This window comes from Labrus bergylta, chromosome 16 (assembly GCF_963930695.1).
Source record: "Labrus bergylta chromosome 16, fLabBer1.1, whole genome shotgun sequence".
Lineage (NCBI taxonomy): Eukaryota > Metazoa > Chordata > Actinopteri > Labriformes > Labridae > Labrus > Labrus bergylta.
Window position 1 is genome coordinate 23,654,753 of NC_089210.1, and position 24,525 is coordinate 23,679,277.

The 24,525-nt window shown below is 41.7% G+C and overlaps 4 protein-coding genes across 5 annotated transcripts; 2 read left to right on the top strand and 2 right to left on the bottom strand.

Moving 5' to 3' along the window:
* The first annotated feature begins 677 nt into the window (after positions 1-677).
* hid1a (HID1 domain containing a) lies at positions 678-10,015 on the top strand. Its single transcript, XM_020648302.3, has 19 exons — positions 678-837; positions 1,508-1,657; positions 2,435-2,605; positions 2,720-2,836; positions 4,286-4,392; positions 4,536-4,652; positions 5,217-5,424; positions 5,507-5,563; positions 5,637-5,777; positions 5,869-5,959; positions 6,047-6,198; positions 6,291-6,369; positions 6,500-6,664; positions 6,770-6,997; positions 8,255-8,406; positions 8,488-8,574; positions 8,679-8,770; positions 9,066-9,224; positions 9,313-10,015. The coding sequence occupies exons 1-19, from the start codon at positions 772-774 to the stop codon at positions 9,374-9,376; spliced, it is 2,403 nt and encodes an 800-aa protein (XP_020503958.1). The 5' UTR covers positions 678-771; the 3' UTR covers positions 9,377-10,015.
* A 948-nt stretch (positions 10,016-10,963) lies between these two features.
* LOC109994818 (proton channel OTOP2-like) lies at positions 10,964-15,916 on the bottom strand. Of its 2 annotated transcripts, XM_020648311.2 has the most exons (7): positions 15,654-15,916; positions 13,105-13,505; positions 12,886-13,022; positions 12,730-12,788; positions 12,225-12,349; positions 11,347-12,140; positions 10,964-11,245 (listed from the first exon to the last, which is right to left on the bottom strand). In XM_020648311.2, the coding sequence occupies exons 1-7, from the start codon at positions 15,704-15,706 to the stop codon at positions 11,075-11,077; spliced, it is 1,740 nt and encodes a 579-aa protein (XP_020503967.1). In that variant the 5' UTR covers positions 15,707-15,916; the 3' UTR covers positions 10,964-11,074. The 2 variants fall into 2 exon arrangements, with proteins under 2 accessions (XP_020503967.1, XP_020503975.1); XM_020648319.2 differs by lacking the exon at positions 12,730-12,788 and having other exon boundaries at positions 12,956-13,022.
* A 373-nt stretch (positions 15,917-16,289) lies between these two features.
* LOC109993921 (tripartite motif-containing protein 16-like) lies at positions 16,290-23,896 on the bottom strand. Its single transcript, XM_020647079.3, has 6 exons — positions 23,102-23,896; positions 22,850-22,945; positions 22,509-22,742; positions 22,165-22,336; positions 20,261-20,335; positions 16,290-20,166 (listed from the first exon to the last, which is right to left on the bottom strand). The coding sequence occupies exons 1-6, from the start codon at positions 23,513-23,515 to the stop codon at positions 19,631-19,633; spliced, it is 1,527 nt and encodes a 508-aa protein (XP_020502735.1). The 5' UTR covers positions 23,516-23,896; the 3' UTR covers positions 16,290-19,630.
* amn (amnion associated transmembrane protein) lies at positions 17,716-19,366 on the top strand. The gene has a single exon (XM_020648016.3). It carries the CDS (start codon positions 17,716-17,718, stop codon positions 19,189-19,191), a length of 1,476 nt encoding a protein of 491 aa, XP_020503672.3. The 3' UTR covers positions 19,192-19,366.
* Positions 23,897-24,525: the final 629 nt, after the last annotated feature.

The window sequence follows — 24,525 nt, forward strand, 5'->3', positions numbered from 1 at the left end:
ACTCATAGATAGTAGTCATTTTCATAGTGACACGTGTTAATGACTGAAGTGAGAACCTACTTTTATGCAGGCTACATCAAGTCTGTTGTATAAATATATAGCTAGTTTGAGAGTGAAAGCTAGGGTGTACGAGTAACACTTAAAGGCAACATATATAACAGCACAGGCGCACATTCTACGTTTATGTAATAAAAGAAAGCAATTCAGTAACTCATTTGTTGGATGGTTGCACATCAACATTACCTTTATTTTGTAGTTTGTGCTTCAAAACATGTCTGGGTCCTTATGGGCAGATATTGTCTTTTAGTTATGATTTTAATTACACCAAAATATGTTGCTGTTCACTTTGCAACGTTTTATTCGACATATTTTAACTAGATGTTATTGATCCAAGGATTTAAAATACCGAACTTTGCCTTCAGTATAACACATTTATATTTTAACCAGTAGTGGGTGCAGGTCGTTTCATTTAGAGACGATTGTAGCTATTTAAGAACAAAGTAGGCTACAACATAATTTCCAGGACCATACGTGCAATAAATGTTATTTATACAGCAGAGGAAAATATAAAGGCCTATGTGAAGCGTCCAATCCGACCGAATTGTTGACATGTTCACAACCCGGAAGTTACACCCTGTAGTGCAGTATTTCCAGCCAGCCAATAGTGAAAAAAACGCCTCCGCCAATGACTCAAGCGAAGGAAGGAGGTGAGATTAACAGGGATTCTGAGCAGCAGCAGCGGTCCTGTTGGGATAAAGGGAAATATCCACAATGGGCAGCACCGACTCAAAACTGAACTTCAGGAAAGCAGTGATTCAACTGACAACCAAAACACAGGTAGCCTATGTGTTTAAATAAACGGGTTATTATGGGAGTGCATAGAAAGATAGTAATGATAACGAGCGCACTGGAGAGCATCACCGAGATGTGACTACGTGTATGATGTGGTAGAAGAAAAACAATCTGTTTCTTGTTGCATGGGGGGGGATTATAATACAAATGTATTTATTTTGCATGATGGAAATGTTTAAGGTAGAATAAAGATGACTGCATGCACCGTATGGCTGCGTGTCGTATTTGTCATTTAAACTGCTGGATTAAAAGATGACGGATTTCGTAATACAGATTACCAAAAACATTTAGTCAACCGCATTTGGTAATAGTGTTGACGTGTTGAAGAAAAATTACGGCGTTGTTAAATCAAAAACTGATGACGTAGGTCTGAAAATGACCACATTTGCAGATGCGGCAGGTGCACTGTGCTCAGATCATTGTGCCAGATAATGCTTCCTCACTGATGCTAGAATAGAGCTTGTGTTTACATTGGCATTAGGGCAGACCTGGAATAAACAATCATGGATAGCCTATAGTATGATGTCAGGTGTAAAATGATATTTTAATGCTCTGCAAGATCAATAAGGCTTTTGTATCTCAAGTTCCCCTGATGTTAATTGCTCCAATTGGCCTCAGATAGATGAGAAATGACAAGAAAACATGTTTTCTCCAGCCAGTGGAAGCCACAGACGATGCCTTCTGGGACCAGTTCTGGGCAGACACCACCACTACGGTCCAGGATGTTTTTGCATTGGTGCCAGCTGCAGAGATAAGAGCTGTTCGAGAGGAGTCTCCCTCAAATTTAGCAACCCTCTGCTATAAGGTACATGTTTGAACGGTCGGTGCAATCATGCAACACAAACTTTATGTTTATAAGAAGATTTTACATGGGAACATATTGTTTTGTGATTGCATTAGAAGGACATGTTTTTTTAAAATGCTGCATTATTTAGATTTTAGATTGACAGCTAGAGCCCAGCACAAGTGTCTGTCTGTTATTAGCATGGCATTGCTCCATGCTCGCAGATGAGGGAATAAGTGAGTCAACACCCCTTCCTTTCCCTTCACTTCCCTTCTCTTGGTCCCAGCTTCCGTTTGAAGCTGCCTATCAGAAAAAAAACAGACATGCTGTGTACTTACGGCATAATCAAATAAAGAGGGAGAGACAAGAGCCCTTTAAGCTGAGCAGATTCAGAAGGGTGGGGGGGGGTAACCATTTTAGACACAGTAAATCAAATACAGCTCTCTGGTTGTCATTGTCAAAATATACTGATTGTCAAATAAAACAATGAGGAGTACATTCACATCAGTGATTACTGTTGGATTTTCATTTTCCAAAAACAAAATCCTTACTGTCTAGTCATAGACTCAAAGAGAGTTTTAGCATAATTGTAGTCGAACAATAAGTGTTTCAAAGCAAGATGTTTGACTTATGCCTTATTAAATGACTGAGAAAAAATGGTAAGAATAAAGAACCACTTGTGAAACAGACTGGGCTATCAAAAATTATTTAAAAAAAAAAAAACAACAAGATTTGCATTCACAGTGTGATTTCCTCACTCTTGTGTACTTCCAAATCAAATTTCTCGTCTCCCTATAGGCTGTCGAGAAGCTTGTACAGGGTGCAGAGTCCGGTTGCCCAACCGAGAGGGAGAAGCAGGTGATCCTGAACAGCACTCGTATCCTTACCCGCATCCTTCCTTACATCTTTGAGGACCAGGACTGGAGGGGATTCTTCTGGTCCACTGTGCCTGGAGCTGGGCGGGCTGGGGTGAGTTTTGGAACGGGACATAAAAAGCATCAAGACGGATCCATATAAAACAGCAATAACCACTTTATCCATTTCATCATTTTCTTATCAACTATCATGATCCGTCCATTCCAGACAGATGAGATGGACGACGACGATGGAGCTCGTCCGCTGGCTGAGTCGCTGCTTCTGGCTATCGCTGACCTGTTCTTCTGCCCTGACTTCACAGTGCACAGTCATAGGAGAGGCCCTGTAAGTACCCCGTGTCCCATAAATGTGCATCTTTGTCACCTTATTACCACACAGAACAAAAGATAACTGCTGACACATTACGACAATAGCTGAAGCATACTTACATAAATCTGTTATGGTTGTTTTAAAGGCATTTTTTTTAGGGCATGGTTTCCTTCTTCCTGGTCTAAAGTTGCCTAACTTACCTGTCAAGTTTTTTGTGAAAGAGCCTAGTAAGAGATCATGATTGATGACACTGTCAGTCTCACCAGGAAGAATTCCTTGTCTCCTATGAGCTAGAAAGGAATGCTGCATTACAGAATCTAACTTTTCAGCTTTCAGGCAGTGTTCTGAACAGGTTTTAACTTCAGTCCTTCTTCATAATTTCATTTGAGAACATTATGGAAAATGAGTTCCTCCAAAGGAAGGTTCAGAAAAGGTGAGAGTGTTATCTTCTGAAAATTGATGCTCAAAGTAAAGTATTATTAACGACAGTGACCGAGCAGGAAGAAGTGTGTAAGGAGAGCGTTTTTGAGACATGTGTTTTCCTACAGTCTGTCTGGCATAACGAATGACAGGCGTGAGCAGGGCATCATCAGGTGATGATTTCATTGGCAGGTTGAGGCTGGCAGCAGAGCGATGCCGGTCAGGTGCTGAGTGGTGCTGCTGATGTGATGGCCATCTCAGTCCTGCTGACGTGATTGGTTGCTCTGAAATCACAAAGAATGTTTAGTTGAGGGGACATTATAATTATCATACATTTGGCCTTTTCTGCAATTACTGATCGTACAGAGGGCAAAAAGTATGGCACAATTATGATAGTTATCATACATCTGGCAACACTGAATGCACTGAATGCACCAGATTAAAAGAAAATATATACTTTTCTTTTTTTATCCACCTCTATCTGTAACTTTTTGAATACAAGTATTCTATTCTATTCTATTTCTAAAAAGAGCCGATGTAGGCGATACTCTGTTATATTATTTACATGGACCTCACATTAATCCAGCACGAGCAAAACACTGAAAAACATTAAGCAAAGTTACAGTGGCAAAGCAAGACTTCTTTTTACCAGGCAGAAACTTCGAGCAGAACCAGACTCATGTTGAACAGCCGTCTGCTGCGACTGTGCTGACCTTAAAAAGTGAAACAGAGAGAGAGACGCAGGAAGACAAAGATAGATCGGATCAAACAAACAAACCAACAGAGCAGCAACAACAACTAATACAGACTTAAAGCTATAATGCCAATAATAATGACGAAAGTATGCGTCACATGAGCAATAACAGCAAGTAGCAGGAAGTATTGATAATAGACAGATCAGCATTTACAATTACGAAGATGATAATAGAGACAGGAAAGAAATATGAGTTGTTATATCTTTCTAAAACATTTAGAGAAATCTTGTTTTTGTACTTTAAATATAATGATTGCATTATTATTGGATGTTTTTGTGGATACTTCTAGGACTCAGTGGAGAACATGCAGTCTATAGACAGCTGTGAGTACATCTGGGAGGCAGGTGTAGGCTTTGCACAGTCTCCACCTCTAAACTACATCCATGATCTGAATAGGTGAGGCCGCCATGCTCTTCAAGATCTGTATCACAAACGATGCTTTCTGTTCTTGCTCTTTTTTTTTCTTACATTGGACTTACTTTTCTGTCAATCCACCACATCATCATCTTCCTCATCTTTTTCCCATTGGTGCTCTGCAGGACAGAGTTGCTGAGGTTGTTACTAACCTGCTTCTCTGAGGCCATGTACCTGCCCCCTACAACGGACACAGGCGTCCTCAACCCTTGGGTGACATTCTTCTGCTCCACAGAGAATAGGTAATGTGTAAACGTAGACACACTCATAAATGTATTGTCGAAACAAATGCAATCACCAATAGAACTGTAAACTCACAATAAGCTTGTAAATTAAATGAATAATAGGATAACAGGAGCACACCAAGGGACACATGGAGTTATTCGTTCACAAACAAAACAGAAAAGATCTGTTCCAACCACCACCTGATAAGCTCTCTGCCATTTCATAGTCTCCATCACAGAGGGTGTTTGCTCAGTTGTCATGGAGATGGGTTATGGCTTAGCTGTTAGTGGGATGTGTTTTTCGGAGGTAAAGCATGTAGGTGGATCTTACTTTTCTTCTTTTTGTCAAACTACAATGTCCAGAGTCAACAATTCTCTTCACTTTTATTGTTTATCGATAGAACGCATGAATGCATTTGATTCCTCCTTGTGTACTCCAGTTATAATTTCTGTAATGAAGTGGGTCAACAATCGCGTACAAGGGTTATAAATATCATCTTTCCATGAAATGAATACAAGAGTTGAAAAGGCGACACATGTGCAGATGATAAACTAACATAGTCTTCATGTCTTTCTCTCTAGACATGCTCTGCCTCTGTTTACCTCACTGCTCAATGTGGTGTGTGCCTATGATCCGGTGGGCTACGGCATCCCGTACAACCACCTGCTCTTCTCAGACTACCGGGAGCAGCTGGTGGAGCAGGCTGTACAGATCCTCATTGTGACGCTGGAGCACGACGGAGGGGTTCCCCACCGCCCTCCATCCCCGTCCAGCATGGAGGAACAAGAGGTACAACACAATGATTATTTGTATGTTGACTATAGAGGATGTTATTAGTGTCAATCATATAAATGTTTCTATCTTTGTGCAGTCTACAGGCCCTGAAAACCTATTTGTGAATTACTTGTCAAGGATTCACAGGGAGGAGGTAAGCTTCTTATTTCTATGAAGATCTTCACTATCGGATGTCCAAAGCCTGACTTCATCTCTTCCTTTGCCAGGACTTTGACTTCATATTGAAAGGCCTTGCTCGTCTGCTGACCAACCCTCTGACCCAGACCTACCTGCCCAACTCTACCAAGAAGATCCAGTTTCACCAAGAGCTGTTGGTGCTCTTCTGGAAGCTTTGTGACTTCAACAAGGTTGGAAGGAAGGACTAAAAAAAAATTCAGGATGTAGATTTAAGAGTGCGTGCTGTGACTCAACAAGATCCTATTTGTGTTCCCATGACAGAAGTTCCTATTTTTTGTCCTGAAAAGTAGCGATGTGCTGGATATTCTGGTTCCTATACTCTTCTACCTGAATGATGCCAGAGCTGATCAGTGTGAGTCTCTCGCTTCCTCGCTCTAAATATGCTTCCTTGAGGCAAATGCATCCCCTGACTTATGACGTGCTTTATCCTTGGTTGCAGCCCGTGTAGGACTCATGCATATCGGTGTGTTTATTTTGCTGCTGCTGAGCGGCGAGAGGAACTTTGGCGTCCGTTTGAATAAACCCTACTCCGTCCATGTGCCCATGGACATCCCAGTGTTCACAGGCACTCATGCTGACCTGCTTATAGTGGTGAGATCTCCACCGCATCATGTTATTTGAAAAGTCCTGTATTGCTTCCACGCATATAATTCTCATAGCAGTCGCTTGTATTTGTTTTCCAGGTGTTTCACAAGATCGTCACCACAGGCCACCAGCGGCTGCAGCCTCTGTTTGACTGCCTGCTCACAATCATTGTAAATGGTGAATATCTTTATGCTACCTGCCTGTCTGTATCCTACATGGAATACGTTTTCGCTTCAGAAATATATGCCACTTAATCGAAGAACAAAGCCAGTTTTCTTTTTCTAAATATATCCTCTACCTTCTGCAGTCTCTCCATATTTAAAGAGCCTCTCCATGGTGGCAGCCAATAAACTGCTCCACCTGCTGGAAGCCTTCTCCACCAGCTGGTTCCTGTTCTCTGCAGCCCAGAATCATCACCTTGTATTCTTCCTTCTTGAAGCGTTCAACAATATTATCCAGTACCAGTTTGACGGTAAGACACAGCTGATTCCTAACAGAGTCAATCAGAAAGCTTTCTCTGTTTGTGTTGCTGTCTAGGTGTAACAACTAAATCTGCTTCTCATTCTCTCACTTCAAGGAAACTGCAACTTAGTGTATGCCATCATCCGCAAACGCAACGTTTTCCACCAGTTGGCAAACCTGCCGTCCGATCCGGGTTCCATCCAGAAGGCCTTACAGAGAAAGAGGAAGTCTCCAGATGTGATTTCTCGCACCAGCTCCCAGGAGACCGTGTCCATGGAGGGTTCTCACCCTGCTGTGCCGGCAGAGCCTGGGACACTGAAGACCAGTCTGGTCGCTATACCAGGTACTGGCTCCGGTATATGTACTGTGTAGAGGCTCGCTTGTCAACTTACTGTGCTCTTCATATTCAATACTTGACTGTTTAACTTTAAAGATTAACTTGTACAATTCACAGCTGGCATATTTGCTTTATTCATTATATTGGAATATGAGATGGGTTGAAAAAGGTAGTGAACCATAAGATGGATTTTTTTTTATTTTTTTTTAAGATTTCTTTTTGGGCGTTTTGGGCCTTTATTGGAGAGAAAGGAGAGTGGATAGAATTGGAAATCAGGGAGAGAGAGAGAGTAGGGAATGACATGTGGGAAAGGAGCCACAGGTCGGATTTGAACCTGGGCTGCCCCCTTTGGAGGACGACAGCCTCCATACATGGGGCGCACGCACTAACCACTGTTATTTATTTAACAGTGGCATTTATTTAAGAAAGTCTGTTGAAAGAACCCGAGTGAATGGAGGTAGAAAATTGTAGAAAAATCTCAGACTTCATCTCTTAATATTTTCTAACTTGCTTTTCTATTTTCTGTCTTCAAATTCTACAAAAGGCAGAAATAGAACCACATAAGAATATATTATTAAAAGTCAGGTCAAGACTATACCCTGGGATTGATAAGGTTTATTTGAATATTTCTGCTACAGATATAAATCGAGTACTTTGTTTTGGGACTATTTTGCACTGTGTAAAATATAATAACCTGAGCGAGTAACTGTTTCACGAAACAGCATGTTGACAAAAAAAACTGAAATATTGTGGTGGTCAAATGAGCCAAAAGTGGAACGTCTGTTTAAATTTGACATGTTTAATCTTGCTCATTTGTCTCAAAAGCCTGGAGAAGAAGACGAGGTAGTTTGTTTAATTAGTGTTTACTCTGTTGTCATTTTTGTCTTCTGATCCATGACAATGAATAGACCTGCTATGCACTCTGATCCTGGACAGTTTAAATTCATGTTTGAATGTAAGCCCATGCAGGCAGGGCATGTTAATGTATGTATGACACAATGCCAAAACTTCTGTGGCAGATTCGATTGGGAAGTGCCAATCAGTGGCAGCTAGAATTAAATCGAAATAAACTACAGTCACTACATTTATGGCAAAGAGCAGCCATATTGGATAGTGCACACTGATGTCTTTTAAATAGGTTTTCACTGTTGCCTTTGAGGAATAAGCTTTGTCAGATTTAGAGAAATACAATCAACTCACTCGTGGGTTTGGCATTTTTATGGTTGAAATGAAATAGTTGGTTCTTGATTTTGTTTTTTTCAGCTATAGACAAACTGACTGAGAAGTCCCAGGTATCAGAAGATGGCACCATGGTGTCAGTTCCAAAGATAGACTCCCTACAGGCAGCCCACCCAGACCAGAGTGCAGCTGCTGGGACCAGTGACACCGAGTCAAACTCAGGCAGAGACAATGAAGTGAGTGTCCGTGTGATGATGTGTGCACATGTTTTTTCTCAAAATATTCACATTTTTCAATCTATTTCTTGACATTCTCAGGACGTTTTCTACACTGAAGCAGAAATGGAGAGAAGACGTTTGTCAAGTGCGTCTTCAACATCGTTTTGGGCTCCCACACCAGAATGGGTCAGCAACTTCTTTTACCCTCAGTTTGTCCTTCAGCTTTCAAACATATTGAACATTTGGACAACCTTTTTAACTGATTTTGATTTTCCATTTTTTTGTCCCAGGTCCACTCCTGGAAGTGTAAACTCCCCCTGCAGACTATCATGCGACTTCTGCAAGTGCTAGTCCCCCAGGTGGAGAAGATCTGCATCGACAAGTATGTAAACATGCCTGATCCCATTTTCGTCTGCATGTAAAACGGTTAATGGACTTGAGCTTGTATAGCGCTTTTCTATCCTTCTGACTACTCACTGGTAAACATTCATACACCACCGACGAAGCAGTAGGAGAAACTTGGGGTTAAGGGTCTTGCCAAGGACACATCATACATGTGGGATCGACCCCCCGGCCTTCCGGTTAGGAGAGGACTGACTCTACCAACTGAGCCACGGCTGTGAAATATTAATTCCGATTTTTTTTTTAAACTCTGAATATGTTTTGTTTCTCCACAGGGGTCTGACGGATGAATCAGAGATCCTGAAGTTTCTGCAGCACGGCACATTAGTGGGCCTGCTGCCAGTTCCTCACCCCATCCTCATCAGAAAGTATCAAGCCAACGCAGGCACTGCCATGTGGTTCCGTACCTACATGTGGGGTGTTGTGTATTTGCGGTGAGTCAGCAATAAAAGCTGAGTATTTTGCACACAGCTGTCTTTCTAAATTTACCAAAGACTTACCTTTTTTTTCCTGATTGTCTAGCAATGTGGACCCTCCTATCTGGTACGACACTGACGTCCGCCTTTTCGAGATTCAGAGGATGTAAAACAGACGACTGAAACTGGGAATGGTCAACTCCAAAGTTCCTCTTTCTCTTCAGTGTCTGCTGGGTTGTCCAGTACACTTCACTGTGTTTGACTTGCCCCCGTTATCATCACCTTTGAATTATATAAGTGAAATGAGATAGGATGGAAGATGACTGAATTATCAACACTGTCCGTACACAACTATGTTTGTACATTTATTTTCACCTCAAGACCATAGAATGTTCGTCGGTGCACTGAGATGAGCATCTCCTGAAGGCTGAGGCTCTCGACTTGGCAGCAAAGAAGGGAAATATTGTTCAACTTATCAGTGGGAATTATCAAAGATGATGCGATGCTTTCCAGCAGAGGCTTGTGACGTATCTTGGACGGCACGTTTCGGTGTTTCACGTTATTAGTCGTATACTTGCCATGCTTTAAAGTGAACTTGCACTCTTTCTTGAGTCGTCTGTTATTATGGTTGTAGTTTGTGGCGATGTAACTCTACTGGATTTTGGAGACAATAATACAGATTGTATGTTTTTAATGCATCAGGCCAGGTGAAAGTTTTGTCCTGACTGGCTTTTGCTTTCAATGCTAAATGTTAAAAAGTGTATTTTCCTTAAATTATCCTGAAAAATATATTGATATGTATCTGTGAATTCTGTTTGTCAAGTTACTAAAAAAAAAATCCTGTGAAACTCTTTCATGAATTATACATAGAAAAAGCCAACAGTTTTCTTACCCCAACTTTCCAGTTATTTTAAGCACAACCACAAGTCTGAAATACACACAAATGCAGAAGCAGGACTTAATAACATGCATAATATATGGAGAGATGGTCGAGCTGCTTCAAAGGACACCTCCATCACTCCATACAAACTGGTCCAACATGGACTCAAACCTTTTGCTCCACACCAAACCCCATAGAGCAGGCGACTACCAGGTCACCTTAAGTAAACAAAGTGGAGCTCCAGATTAAAAAAAAAACACAAGAGTCAAATTAAATCAGCACTGAATGATTTGAAATAGCTTTTATAATGGTTTAACACTTCCCAATCTATAACCCAGCCACAACATGCTATGCCAAGTAAAAGCTGTTGTTATGCACCATGGTCACTAGATGTCACTGTGTCACTCCAGCGATCAGGTACAGGTCTGTCTGAACAATCGTCCAGTGATTGTCTAAAGTCCATCTATACAAGACCCTCAAGATGGTTAACAGACAAAGATATAAAAGATTCAACTACAAATTTATTATAGGCAAGAGTGTGTACCTTTTTAACACTTCAAACTCATTAAAACTAATAGATTTGGCAAGGAAAATGTGTTAATCCACACTGTAATTAAATACTATTTAGTGGGTCACAAGCATGAAGTATATGGCTTCGGTTTAAGGGGTCATGTGGCAAAGGTTTGAAATGCAATGCTTTAAACCATTTGTTCAAACACAAGCCTTCTTTTTTTTTACTCCTATTTTAAAAGAAAGTTGTAATGGAAAAAAGTTTTATGGTTGACATCAAGTATTTCAATGACCACTGGAACTGCATGGTTGTGTTGCATGACCTCGAAATTTCAGTGTGAGGAGAGCCAAAGCAACAACAAAAACATACACAACATGATTTTCTTTTTAATAGAACAAGTTAAATTACAAAATTTAATACAAAAATAACTCTGTACTGGATTGATCTGTATGCTAAAATCTAACAATTGAAGTCCATCTAAGAAAACAAGTACACCTCAAAGAGACTGGCGACAGAGTGCATGCGGTAGAAGATTCCAAAAGGAAGTCCAATATTGACGATAGCAGCCCACATGGTGAATTTGTAGAACTTTATCTCGGTGGGATGATCAAACTGGGGACGGGCACCGAAGGCAGGCATGATCCACAGCTGTCAAAACAGGATGAGTGAATAAACAGTCATTTGTGGAGTAAAACTCATGGATCATTGGTTTGTTACAACCAAAGATAAAAAGCATAAATACAACTTACAATGATGTTAGCGAGCAGCAGGAAGGCAGAGACCTCCTTCAGTATTCTCCTCTTCCAGTTTAGCTTATTTTTAGTTGAAGTCAGTTGGTAGGTGGATCTGTTACTCTCTATAACGGTGCTCATCTCTGTGTAGGCGTGGGCATTGGTGTGCAGAGCTGCTTCCTGCATCACGTGAAAGGGCTCCCGATTGAGGCCTTCGATGATGAAGTAGTTCTGCAGGCCGAGCTGGAGCACCGTGAGCAGCGCCCAGGACAGGTTGAGGGCGTTCAGGTAGCCTCTGGCCCCCGTCGCCAAAAGGGCCACGATGCTGAAGTAGCTGATGATGAACTGGCCGATAGAGGACCCGACCAGCAGCCCCACGTCCAGACTGCGAGTGGGGTTCTTCTCCGACACGTGCTCCCTGTGGTCCAGCCTGTAGACGATGCAGCCGATCACGGTGGCGAGGGACATCAGACTCACTATCACTATATTCATGACAAAATGAATGAGAAGAGCCAAGTTTCTTTTCTCCTCATCCTCTGTTAAGATGTCCACCTCATACATTATGAATGTTGCAAGTCCTGCGACCACCAGGAGGATTCCCGTCAAAGGCCCGAAACACACCTCCTTGGGACGAAATTTGACATGAGGGTGGCTGTGGTCCTCAACAAGTCGGCCGACGTTTTTCCACATGACGTAGGCCAACGCCGAAGCAAAGAGGCTGTACTCTATGTTGAAGGGGTACAGGTAGTAGAAGGCCTCTTTGAAGGTGTCACACGCAGAGTGGCTGCATTTACACTTGTCACCATAGTTGGCTATTTAAAGAAAGAACAGTTTGAGTTACTCTTCCATCCATGAATGAATGGGATTAGAATTAGAAACATTCAATCATTAAATACCTCTGTACATCTTGTGTGAGACATTTACATACAGGTCAGGAATCTCTGTTTGGTGAAGTGATTCCTCCGTCACGGCTGCCATCCACACCACCAGGTTTGTTGAAAGTGTAAGAGTGAGTCCACACCTGCAAGTAGGATTGTCGAGATAACAGGTTTTTGATCTTAGATATATACTTGTAAAAAGAACCTTTTCAATACCACAGCAACAAAAATAGTAGTCCTACTCGCACAATATCGGATGCAGGTTAACTTTCAAAATTGCAAAAATACATTTCAGTATTGGAAACACTGCCAATGTAGTTGTGCTATTCAGACAGTGTGCAGGAGTTTGCTTGCCATGTTACATAAAAAGATGTAGCAAATATTTTTCTTCTTCTGTTCTTTAAATGAGCAACTAAGAAACGAACGTGGCTGTTGCATCTTTGTGAGATGGCTAAAGGACCTGACAAACATAATTTTCCAACCGATGAATGAGTGGCCCATGAGTGGAAATAGAATCAATTACCTCGTGAAATTGGTGTGCAGCTGTACACAGTCCTTTGCATGAGTCCACAAGAAGAAGGTCTAAAAAATACATGTTTTTTTTGTTTTTTTTAAATGGTTTTCTAAATAATCCAAAGACTGCATTTTCTTGCAATGACATGCTTTTAACTGCAACAACCTGCACAATCAAAAACACTGCTTGCACAACAGGGAAGGCCACTTTCACAGCAGAGTCACAGTGAAGGTACCCCGCATAGGTGGCAATCTTGAAGATGTCCATTAGGAGACTGAGAAGCCCAAACACCAAAAATCCACCTGCAACAGAAAACATTAAAAAAAGTGGATAAAATAAATGAAAATTGTCCTAAACAAAGAAACAACAAGTTAGAGTTCTCACCTCGGAGCCACACGGGGCCAGCATGGCTATCTTTGAACACGATGGCTTGGTCCATCCGAGAGGTGACGGCCGTGTAAAACAGCATCCACAGCATTGTGAGGACGAGGAGAACGATGAGGAAGATTTGCCTGTGCACAGCAGTAATGGCCACACTGTTGAAGGCACTGCCGCTGACCAGAGCACAGCCCAGGATCAGGATGTTGATGCAGATGATGCCAGACAGAAGCCATCCACCCCCATGATGCGCCCTCTCCAATACTGCCTCCACATGGTGAACGTCCTCTCTAGCTGCCTCCAGATTGGGTTGATGTGAAGGACTGGCCAAATGTTGGATGTTGTCCATATGTGCTGCAGTCTCAATGTTAGACAGATGTCCCTCCACGACATCGTTACGTGTTTTTCTGCAGAGAACACAATTCAAAAAGGTTTGTCTTTGAAAATCACATCACCAATTATTTATTAACACACACGCTAGAATATTTATTTCTTGTTGTAAAATCCTGAATCTACAAATATGCAAATATCACCAAACCACATATGTCTTACTTTCACAAAAAGACTTGCATACGTTGAGATTGTATAAGAGACCAGGCCTGGCCATAGGCAGCGCTCTCACTGCAGGCCAAAACGACCTGAATCTGACCTTTTTTTACGACAGTGTGAACAGCATAAGTCACATGGAGTTTGGAGTTTTTCAAATCAGATTTGGGCCACTTTCATATGTGGATTCCCAAAGGAGTCTGATCAGGGTCACATTTAAAAAGCAGTGTGAATAGATAAATGTCCAAAGTAAGAGGAACACACCTCTGGAATGAATTACCATCTGAAATTAAAAACTTGACAGTTCAAGGTTTTAAAGACACGAGTAAAACAGTGGCTGAAACATGAACAAGTCTGTGACTGACTGTTTACTTTTATAATCCCCATGTTACTGTTTGTCCTTATTTAGTCTCTTAATGTATTGAGTTTATGTGTACTAGTATACACTAGGTATGTATTTAGTCCGTATTAAGTCTAATGCTTTGGTTTTAACCCTTAAAGCCTAGCCAGGGATGGGGGTTGCAAATTAGCCATGAAACCTAGAAACCTGTATGCATGGCATTTATTTTGTATTCTACATATTAAGCAATGTCCCCTGTTAATAAAATGAAAATCAGATCTTAGCAAAAGAAATCAGAATTGAGCATTGAGGCTTGCTGTGTGAACTCCACCTTAGTTGTGATGCCAAAAACCGAGTCTTGTAAATGTAAGTACAACTTCACATATACAAGCTCAAAACAGAGAATCATGCATGACACATGCCTTTCATTAAAGAAATGCTATCATTATTTAGTATGCATTTAACATGTAGGCTAATGGAAGTCAAATAAACAGCTCAACCATAAACAAACCTTTACACAGATGTTAAGACTTGTATTGACCGTGTCAGAGGCTAACAATGGTTATAATTCAGGATTTACTTATAAGCAGCGTTTGAATAAATATGAGAAACATAATGTAATCGCAAATTTCTACCAAGACCCAATTATAAGAATGTATCTGAATAATTGCTCTACAATGGTTAAGCTCAATGATAATTATACCCACAGGATTTGGGACACATTTGTTGTACTGGATTAAATACTGGAGGCAGTTGGCATTGATTCAGTTTAAGTTTGATGCTAACACATTATGGAAATTGCCATTGAAGGGCTTCACTCACAACATTGTCCTTGCTCAACAATGTTACACTTTTCTTAACAATGTGAAGTAAAATACTGTTTCCTAAGTTAAGAAACACTAATTTAGTCTCTTAGCATCTCTACAGTCTAGCACTACTGTTGCATCATCGGTCAAACGAGGGTGGCCCATTGGTTGATTTAGCTCTAATGATGAGCAAGTCAAAGGAGCATGCTGTGGAATTTATACATCTGAAGTGAATGAAGAGGATGCTACAATGCTCAGGATGTTAAAAATGTGCCAATTTAGAGATCTCAAGTGTGTTCTTGAAACTCTTTAGTTCAGTTGCTTCTACAGGTACCACTAAAAATTTAAACAATACATTGTTGTCCAAGGTATTTGAAGAAACCGCCTTTATTGTAAGAAAGGGAGGGTAAGGCCCAAATCGCCTAGAGGTAAGGTCACGCCCCATGTAGGAGGCTTTGGTCCTCTGAGCGGGCAGCCCAGGTTCAAGTCTGGCCAGTTGCTTATTTTCCGCATGTCATTTCCCACTCTCTCTCCACTGTCATATCAGATCAGGTGAAAAGCCCAAAAATGAATCTGTAAAAAAAAATAAAAAAAAGGGAGCTTGCCTTTTCACACCTATCATCCCAGGGGTTACCATAAGTGTCGGGGGAGTCCACTGAAGTTTTAAAGGGCTGGCTGACGTCATTATTCACGTTGCACATATTCATATTGAGCATATCAGGATTCTGGGCTAAGCCCCAGATCTCCAGTGACCCTAATTCAGCCCCTACATAGCAAAAAAGCTCGGCACAGTTGAGTAAGAGAGTGACAGTTTTATAAACAATTCCATTTTGAAGAGTGAAAATGTCGCACCACAAATTTACCTATTGAAAAGTTTGTTGCAGGTCCGGAGCATCTTTTGAGCTACAGTTCTCATGGTGCCCCTCCCTCCGACCAAACGGGATGCCTACTGAACGTCAGAAAAGAAAATTGCGCAGGACGTAGTGGAACTTTTTAGGCTATTACTCTATCAGATGTGTATTTGATGCAAAGAGATACAAGAGAGCGGACCAGCATCCCTCATTCTGCCGGTCGGACTGCTTAGGACGCTGGCGCACCTGAGGAAGCCTAATCAGGTGTTAATGAGTTTCAGCTGATCAGTTCTGCTGATGTCTCGCCCTTCACTCCTCCCCTCTCTCTATTGTAATAGCTTAAGGGGGCAGCCTCGACCCGCACTTCCTCGTGACTTGTGATTCCATGTCAACAACAAAGTTATCTCTTAAAGCATGCAAACATGCAGGCGACAGACTGCCTCAGGGGGAAAGTGAGCTTCAGTTGAGGCATGGGGGTTTCTTTGTTATGCATATCCTTCTTATCTGTGTCATGGAGCAGGATAACCACCATTACTCAGAAAGAAACTTGTTTCTGCTGACCTTTGACTAATTCAACTGCAAGCTATTTTCTTGCCAAGTAGGCTGTAAAAAAAAAGAAGAGGTCAAATTAGTCCTGCAACACTTGAAGTACTTAGATCAACTTTATTAACAAATTAGACAGACGCATTTTGGACTTCATCCAAGCTGGATAAAAATAGCAGTAAAAAGAAACTTGAATGATGATAAATGATGAAAATGTTAATTACATTAGGTCTACAGAATAAACTTCAAGAAGACATAAAGGATCATTTAATGACAGTAAGGTGTGGGAGTACCATGCAGAAGAGTATTTCTTTGCATGCTCTTTAATGCACTTCTCTTTGAGTGTGTGTGGGGAGTGCCGACTGGTCAAAACGGAGAGCTCTCTGGTCCTATAGAAGTGAAACCCCACGATACGATATTATCACGATACTTGAGCCATGATATGATATTATTACGATTTTAAACATTTTGGGATATGCTGAGAATTGCAAGACAATATATTGCAATTTAACTTTTTCAACTGCATATTAAGATCACAAAATTAAAAATCAAGAAGTGTTTTGTCAAATAAGAAAAAACTCTATTCATCACACTTCAGTCTTTTTATTTCTACACAAGGGGAGTCCAGCCCACAGACTGACTGACACTGTGATACAAGTCAAACCCTGTAAAAGGCTGCATGCACCTCACAAGTGGAACTGTTAGTGTTTCAGTCTAGTTGAACTTCAACATACGTTTTTAACAATGCAACTTGTTCAAAATGAACTCTGCAACCCCTTCAGCAATTAAAAAAGCACATTTACTGTTAATATAATACAAATATCCATATATGCAGCCATGAGATGATATAATATCACCACACAAAATATTGCGATACTATGCTGTATACATTTTTAACCTCTATAATTTTTCCACATTTAATTATTTTTTACATCTGCAATTGATAGTAATATGTTTCTAAGAAGGAAAGAGCTGAAGTATTAAATTTCTTCCTGTACACGCACACCTCCATGTCATTGTACTAAAACATTTAACCCCAACCATCACACAGTAACAGTTAACCTTATGTAATGTCTTAGATAAAAGGTCATGGTAGAAACTTCCCAGTCTCTAGACTGACTGTAAAGTGTCCACAATAGTGCTTTTCAAATATGTTGTCTCTGCAAATGTCAAGAATCAAAGTTCCTGATCCTTAGCTTAGAATCATCTACAAAACCTTCAGCATTTTGCCCTTTGTTTAGGTCAGTTATGTCTGTAAAATATCTATGACTAGAAGAATGGGAGAAAGTGAGAAGAACATTTAGAAGAATCACTTTAGATGCTCTAGATATTTTGATGATAAATTAAAAGGTGGAAAAGCATTAAGAGAATAGAACTTTCAGGTTTCTTATTAAGAACATGTAAATATTTTACAAGTCATGCGCTCGAGCAGGTTGTTGTTGTCCAGCAATTTTTACTAGCTGTGTGCACTCATGTGTTAGTCACATGGTTGAAAACAAAGGTCACCAAATTCTCTCCCAGTTCGTCAGAAATGTTCAAGATGCTGAAAACATTGCACCTGCTCCTTCTCTTCTGTCTCGTCGGGGCAGGGAGTGCCCTGTACAAACAGTGGATTCCAGATACCAACTATGAGAATAAGACCAACTGGGACAAAGATGCTGTCCCATGTGGCAGTGACACAGTTCAGTTTCCAGCTCAGAGAAAAGTGTCTGTGTTCGTGGAGACAACACACGCTGTGCGGGAGATGAGGCTCCCATTGGATGGGGAGTTCATCCTGAATTCTGGAGCTGGATTTTTTGTTGTTAGCGGAGAAGAGCCAGGCTGTGGGGCGGGTGTCACAACGAAGTTCAAAGATTCAGAGGGTCTACAGTGGTTCAACCCAGCTCTGTGGCAGGCGGCGGCAACTCTGGACGACCTGCAGCATGGAAACGTCCTGTTCTCAGTACACGAGGAGAGCGTCCCATGCGAGTATGATGATGTGGTTTTCAAAGCCCGCTCCTCTTTCAGGGTAGACACCAGCTCTAGTCAGTCAAGCATTCCTGTCAAATCTGTGTCCGTGCTTGGGAAGATGTTTGAAACGGGTTCAGAGTTCTCCCAATATCTGAGCACGCGCTCAGGGAGGCTGCAGTTCCACGGATCTTCTGCTGTCACTGTTGGAAAACCAGCTTGTGGGGATCCTTCCGGCTGTGACTGTGGAAATTCTGTAAACCATAAGCGGATCTGTGGCACTGTCACATGTGACTCTTTGACTTGTAAGACGCCTCTTTCCCCTGTCGGACACTGCTGTAAAGTTTGTGGTGCTATTGTCACAATCAAGTTCTCCGCTGATTTTAACCTGCAGACCTACAGGCAACGGATCCATCACCTTTTTCTTATGCTGCCAAAATACAAATCCATCCAGCTGGGCATGTCTAAAGTCGCCAAACCACAGCGATTGATGGGGATTGTCCCTTTTGGTACCACCCCTGAGATCCAGGTAGTTATCCTGGATGGAGAGAAGGGAACACAGGCAGAAAATTTGGCCTGGGACATAGTGAAAGATGCTCGTTCTCATGGTTCTAACTTGGGAATCACTGAGGCTGAATTTCAAGCCTCCTCTGGGGGCAGCAGTGATCAGTCTGGAAGCAATGCTGGGGTTATTGTTGGAGCTGTGATTGGAGTTTTAATTTTGATCTCCCTGGTTGGTACATTGGTAGTCCTTGTTCGTAAAGGTTTTGTTCAAATGCCATCAATGCCTTCAATGCCTTCAATGCCTTCAATGCCTTCGATGCCTTCAATGCCTTCACTGCCATCTCTGAGCAGATTTAAAAGACACAGTGACATTGGGGACCTTGGCAGGACTCTTGACCATGGCTATGACAATCCCATGTTTGACAGGCCTAACATGATGCCTGATATCCCTGCTCTGTATGGCAATGAAACCAATTCTTCAATCTCGATGAGCCAGACAGGTGTGCACTTTGTGAATCCAGTTTATGATGATAATGAAACTGATTTTAATGCCTGAAATGAATGTGATTTTAATGTTTTTTTTAAAAATGATTCCTAAAATTTCAACTCAAAGATTCTATGGACCCTGTAAAACAACAAGCCCTCCTCCTGTAGTTGTATAATAGTTCAGCAATGCAAATAAACCTTTACAACCTAATGGACTTTAGACAAATAAAAGTATTACCAGCTGACATTTGTGTACCTTTTTCCTCATTCACATCCCATTCAAGAACTATAAAGTTGCAATAAAGCTGCAGTAAACACCTGCAGCTACACATGGTTTATACTGCAGAGTTACCACTCGATGGTAGTACATTTAACATGCATGTTAAAAAAATTCTGCATATGTGCCTTTACTTTTCTACCTTATTATTTAACTATAACCATTTTTTTTACAAGATCACCAGAGAGAACAGATTGTATTACGGATATGTAAGAAAAATGTAACAAAGGTATCATTTTGCATCAAGCAGAGAAACCACGTTGTCTTTTTTTGACAGCCAGGTGACGACATATAAAGGCTCGATGAAGTTAGCCACGCACTTGTGGAGAAGCCTCATAGGACCAGTGACATCATAGAAAGACATGGTGCCTTTGGGAAAATCAATGTATAAACCAACTTTGGTGAGATTAGAGACTTTCAAGCCAGTCTCCACGCCATCATGCCAGGCGAAGAAACCTCTGCTGTTCCTTCCAACACACCAGGAAAAGTAATTCCCGGTGATGCAGCTCGTGCTTTGCTCTCCCTTACGATCGATGCTCTTATATGTGACCCCTAGGTGTGCGCCTTCCCCGCTCAGCTCTGCTTCGATGTAGTGCCTCCCCAGGTAAAGGCTCTCCACAGTCATCGCCTGTCGCCAGTACTCGAAGCGAGAAGGGTGATCAGGGTAGCTGTGCTGCCAGGGGCTGGAGTTGGTCAGCTTCCTGTTGTCTTCCTTTACGCGAAGGAAGTTATGAGTGGTGTCTGGATCAAAGGTCAAACTCCTTGTGTCTAAAATGAAAGGGAAATATGATTTTTGGAAAATGTGGATGTTGTCGGATGAGCAGGTAGGATTTGCCATAAAGGAAAAAACATTAGTACCAACATTTTAAAAAGTCATCACGTGTCTCAGGATCGGGCAGGGATGAAGCTGGAGGTTCTGGCATCTGGGATTTAGCACCTAGTTCATTTTGGAGAGAGAATATTTCATATTTCAGTTAGACATTTCCACATTGTACTGAAAATAATGGAGAAGGGCAAATAGATTGAATTTTTTTTTTTAAAAGTCTCTGCCAACAGTTCTGATTGGCTCCACAAAGGGACCGAGGTGCCAACATGTTCTTAATGGCCATGCTGAAATAAACAAGATTTAATGACAATTTATGGAACTTATTCCAAAAGGAATTGACTTAAGTCCAGTTGCCTTTGGATGAAGCTTTGATTTACCATGACCTGGATGACTGAGAACCTACACAGACATCTCGGCCATATCAAAATCACAAATGTGAATCTTGTAGTGGTGCTAAAGGAAATATAAGGGGAACATCAGAGTCAATAGAAAATCATGTATGGGAACAATCAATGTTCATAATGTTTTACCCATCAGTAAAAAGAAGGTTCTTTTTTGGCACCGTGAAAATATTTTCAAGGCCCCCATCAAAGGCTGATCCAGGGGCGATTCTAGGGTCTGTTGGGGCCCTAGGCAAAGGTTCAATGGGGGCCCCTTCCAATTAATTTTCCTCTTTCTTTTTCCACCCCCAGATGGATAACTCCTCTTTATTGTCCTTCATTGACAAATTTTAGTTTTCACAGGAATCATGGTGTGACGCTTTGCAAGGCATCTGACAGCACTCCCCACTGTCGTTGCTAAATTTGTACAATTTGAGGCAATGCTTAGGTTTCAAAGTTTGTCAGCCGTTGAGGGCCCCCCCTACTGGCCTGGGGCCCCAAGCAGTTGCCTTCCTTGCCTGTTGACAAGCAGCGCCTCTGGGCTGACCATACACATCGTCTCATAAACATACTGTATATCGACATTCACTAAACACACTGTCAGTCATGCCCTTTGCTATTGAAATCCTATATTTTAAGAATTTATCTCAATCAAAACTACAAAAATGCAACTTCAGTTTCTGACAACAAAGTGAAAAATACAAGCGATACTGCGACATGAAATTTCACAATTATTAAGATGTAACAACAATTATAGCTCTATTTTTTAAAACCTGACCATCTGCAGACTAACAGCTCCCTAAAAGTAAAAAAAAAAATCATGAAAATCCTAAAATTGATACTTTCTGTCCTGCAATAAATTCATTGACTACTGTGGATGTGTCTTGTGCTACATATGTTCTGAATTCTTGGTTGCAGCTGTGAGACTGCCACTCTTCATTGTCAATGTCCAACTTTATCTGTATTTTGTGTTGATTGAGGAAACTGCAAAAAAAACCTAACACACCGGTACGATGTGGCAAAAAGGGAGGCTTGTGGCTCTATACATTACCCACTGTAGAGGTGAAGCCGAGGGTAAGATATGACATATTTTCTTGTCTTTGTTTTTGTAGATGTGACATCTGGTGTAGGTTCATTGTTAGCTTTACGTTTACCTGCAGTCCTCTGAGAAGATGTGACTTGCTTTGTTGGCAGTGCAAAATAGTGTGCATTGTTTTTATTTATAGCCTTGCCGCATTCCTCCGTCATAACCTCGGACCCCCTTTGGAGATGACTTCACTGAGTTTAGTCGTTTTTAAGAGTTGGTGTGAGTAAGATCAACAAACGTCATTACATTTTCTTCTTCTTCTGGGGCCCATGTCTGTACAGAATTTTAAGGCTATCTATTGTATAGTTTTTACATTTTCTTTGCTGAAGTGTGAATCATCTGATCAGTCCATATCTACCAATCTGTCAGATTAGTAGATATGGACTAAAAGAGCAAATGTCACTGAAGGAAGCAAAATTCTACACGAGCAGGAAGGTGTCGGATAAGGTTAACACGATTAAATTTACACTTACAACTTTTCCACACCAGGTTCAGTTTTTCCTTGTAGGACGACAGAATCAGGTCACATAACTCCTGTGTTACATCAGTCACTACTTGAGTATAAGTGGTCAAATGGTCCATGCGGTTGATGTATGTCGTTGGAAGACATACATCTGCCACTCCTTTCTTCCACTCCGAGTACTCCTAGAACAAGCAGATCACAAACAAAACATGCAACTCTTCTTCTCTGATCCATGCATTTCTCTTCCTGTGGTGTCCTGAATACCTTAACTCTTGCTTTGTGTACATCATCAACAGACATGGCGTCCAAAAATAAACCGTCTCAGAGAACATCTTGTGTTAATCTCAGTATTACCTGCAGGAAGTCAACATCAGACTTGCACTTGGACAGTTTGTTCATTTGAGCGACAGTTTTCATCAGCTCTGTTCTCCTCTGCTCCAGATGTGCCTGGATGCCCTCCGCCTGCTTGAGTGCCTTTCTCTTCTCTCCGTCCAGCACCTCCACCGCCCCCTTTCTGGCCTCATCCACGGTCGTCTGCAGCTTTTTGAACTGCTCCTCAACAATAACACAAACCTCCTGCACTGAAGACTGACGGGCCAAACAGGACAGAGAAAAACGAGGACATACACAATTAAAGGAGACAGTTGTTGCTTTAATAAACGCACCATACTTTGCATCAACATACTGGAACATACTTTAATCAGGTCGTTGTTGCTTTGCAGCTTTTCAATGGCTTTCTCAGCTGCTTCAGCACCCTGAGTGATCTCTTCTTGCTTCTTCTGCAACTCCGCCTGCAAAACAATCAACACAAACACACTGCAAAAGTTGCTGTCTCAAACTTGCAAAGATGCAAAAACCATCAGGGACATTTCTTACATGCATATTTTGTGTTGTGAAAATTGAAAAATATGACACAGTTAAAGCCGTAAAATAAGTAACTAAAAGACCTCAATCTGCGTGCGTGCCTCCCCTACAGATGCAGCCGTGTGACCCTGATGCTCCTGTGTCTCGCAATCTGGACACACACAGCAGCCGTCCGTCAGACAAAAGCGTTCGACCGGAAGATGATGAACCTCGCATGTCCTGCAGTCGATGTCGTGGAGGGGGTCAACCAGACGATGGTTTTGAAATTTGGCATTCTCCAGATGTGGCCTCAGATGTGCCTCGCAGTACGACACCAGACATGTCAGGCAGGATTTGAAGGCCTTGCTGGGGCTGTCCATGCAGGAGTCACACAACACATCTTGGGGTTGCAGGGTCTCAGACACTTCAATGGTAGGATCCCTCGGTTCCTCCTCTACATCTGCACTGTGCTGACCCTCCTTCAAAGTCTCCTCATTAGTACTGCTGAGAGTCGCCATGTCTGAGAGTGTCCACCTTCTTGTGCCTTCTACACATGAGACGGTGGAGATTCTTGACTGTAACAAAGCCTGCTCCTCTCTTACCGCTGCCTTTTCCTGCTTTTTCTGTGATCCTTTGGGAGCATAAGGAAAGAATTAAAAAAGCCACGCCCAAGGTATTTTGTACTCAGCCAGCTAAAGCATTTTCACCACACCCCTGTTCAGCCCTTCTCTTGTTTGCCTTCTCTGTGCTGGGCCTCGGAGGGCTTCACACGCAGCAGATCACACGGAAGTGAGGAGGAAATGACGAGTGTAACAAGTGGAACAAGCCAAAGAACATCCCCATTCCCAATCCGTCTTATAAATGGCCTGCCTTGTTTACTGATTTGATAATCTCAGGGAAAAGTCTGGCTAAGAGGTTTATTTTAACAATAAAAGTTGTTGTTTTTCCACCAAGGCCAATGCATGACTACAAACATTACAGAGGCTGTACTGTGTCATCATGAGAGCATGCGGACACTTTAGTGGAGCTACAGGAACTTCGTGGGAGAGTCAGTAAGCGCTTCCTTCTGATAACAGTGTTGCATAAGACAGCAGCATTTATCTGAAACACAACTTCCTGACTTCATGCCAGGCAGTGCAGAGGAAGGAGTGACGCTCGTCTTTTGTGTGCAAGCAACCTGCGAGGATTATCGTAATGCCAAAACAAGTATTTTCCACTGTGCGTTAGTTTCTCTAACAGACAGATGCACACGCGTCAAAGTATTGGCAGAGGGAACAGATGATGTCTGTGTAAACAAGAAATAAGACAGGAGTTTCATTGACCTGTAAAATCCACTTATAAATACTATACAACTAGTAACACTCAACCTCAGTAGGACCTCAGCTGATATGTAATGCACCAAGCATTCATTTACTTTACACTGAGGCTACATTTCCCCAGTGGAATCCAAACTATCACATTTTTAATTTAATTTCATATAAAATAGATCAGTCCCAACTGTTCTGAAGCATGGTTGTGATTTTAGTGG